Source organism: Mandrillus leucophaeus, unplaced genomic scaffold (assembly GCF_000951045.1).
Source record: "Mandrillus leucophaeus isolate KB7577 unplaced genomic scaffold, Mleu.le_1.0 Scaffold357, whole genome shotgun sequence".
In the NCBI taxonomy this organism is placed as follows: domain Eukaryota; kingdom Metazoa; phylum Chordata; class Mammalia; order Primates; family Cercopithecidae; genus Mandrillus; species Mandrillus leucophaeus.
Window position 1 is genome coordinate 586,160 of NW_012103776.1, and position 1,896 is coordinate 588,055.

Here is a 1,896-nt window from a genome sequence, read left to right on the forward strand (position 1 = left end):
TATTAAATGAATGAACAAATACATGATTTAATTTTTATTTAATTTTATTTTAGTAAAGTTTAATTTTATTTTAATAAAGTTTATTTAATTTTATTAAATGAATGCACATGGTATCCGGGCTGGGTGGGCTGGGGCATGGCCTCTTTACATTTCAGACTCTGAAACTCAAAACATGGGCAGGAGTGTTAGGAAATGGGCCAGACACGGTGGCTCACACCTGTATCCCCAGCACTTTGGGTGGCCAAGGCGACTGGATCACTTCAGGTCAGGAGTTCAAGACCAGCCTGACCAACATGGTGAAACCCTATCTCTACTAAAAATACAACAATTAGCTGCTTGTAGTGGCTCATGTGTGTAATCCCAGCTACTTGGAAGGCTGAGGCAGGAGAATTGCTTGAACCTAGGAAGCGGAGGTTGTGATAAGCTGAGATTGTGCCACTTCACTTCAGCCTGGGTGACAGAGTGAGACTCTGTCTCAAAAATAAGTAAATAAATAAATGAAAACAGGAGTGTTAGGAAATGACATCAGAGGTTAGGGGTCTTGGTGGTGGTCTAGAGCAGTGGTTCTTAATGCTTAGCAAGCGTCAGTCAACTGGAGGGCTCGTTCAGATTGCTGGGCCCTAGCCCCAGAGTTTCTGATTCAGTACATTTCAGTCTAGATACGATACAAGTCAGTCCAGATAATTTGCATTTCTTTTTTCTTTTTTTTTTGGAGACAGAGTCTCACTCTGTCGCCCAGGCTGGAGTGCAGTGGCATGATCATGGGTCACTGCAACCTCTGCCTCCTGGGTTCAAGTGATTCTCCTGCCTCAGGCTCCCGAGAAGCTGATACTACAGATGTGTGCCACCATGCCTGGCTAATTTTTTGTATATTTAGTAGAGACGGGGTTTCACCATGTTAGCCAGGATGGTCTTGATCTCCTGACCTCGTGATCCACTTGCCTTGGCCTCTTTTTTTTTTTTTTTTAAATAATTTTTTGAGACAGAGTCTTGCTCTGTCGCCCAGGCTGGAGTGCAGTGGCACGATCTCAGCTCACTGCAAGCTCCGCCTCCCGGGTTCTCGCCATTCTCCTGCCTCAGCCTCCTGAGTAACTGGAATTACAGGCGCCTGCCACCACACCCAGCTAATTTTTTGTATTTTTCATAGAGATGGGGTTTCACCATGTTGGCCAGGCTGATCTCAAACTCCTGACCTCAGGTGATCCACCTACCTCAGCCTCCCAAAGTGCTGGGATTACAGACTTGAGCCACTGCACCTGGCCACGCCAAGCTCTTTTAAACTACATTCCTGAAAGGGCATTTACCTGTTCATGAGGGTTCCACCCTTCAGACGTAAACCCTTCCCACTAGGTCTCACCTCCCAACACTGCCACATTGGGGATCAGATTTCAACATTTTGGTGTGGACAAACCACATCGAGACCATAGCAGTATGTATTACTAGATTTAAATCTCCATAAGTACAGTATGTATTGTTGCATTTAAATCTCCATAGGTACAGTTAATGTTTTTCGCCCTCCCTAATCTGATTGTTAGGTGTGGACATTGCAAGCAGTTTGCTCCGGAATATGAAAAAATTGCCAACATATTAAAGGATAATGATCCTCCCATTCCTGTTGCCAAGATCGATGCAACCTCAGCATCTATGCTGGCCAGCAGGTTTGATGTGAGTGGCTACCCCACCATCAAGATCCTTAAGAAGGGGCAGGCTGTAGACTACGAGGGCTCCAGAACCCAAGAAGGTGAGCTAGTACCTGAGCTGGTGGAGGAAGAACTCCTTCCTGCAGGAACAGAAAGTTCAGGGAATGGGAATTGGGATAATAGAGGAAGAAAAGCTGAGGGTACCAGGGACTGACTTAGGAGCCTTAGGCCTCTGGAATGTTTACTTGTTCTTGGG

The 1,896-nt window shown here is 45.6% G+C and overlaps 1 protein-coding gene across 1 annotated transcript in view; it reads left to right on the forward strand.

Annotated features, from left to right (window-relative positions):
* PDIA4 (protein disulfide isomerase family A, member 4) overlaps nt 1-1,896 on the forward strand; it is a 33,601-nt gene that overhangs the window by 13,735 nt on the left and 17,970 nt on the right. The window contains exon 3 of the mRNA XM_011989548.1: nt 1,536-1,741. Within this exon, the coding sequence (XP_011844938.1) occupies nt 1,536-1,741 (206 nt within the window). The remainder of the gene's footprint in view (nt 1-1,535; nt 1,742-1,896) is intronic.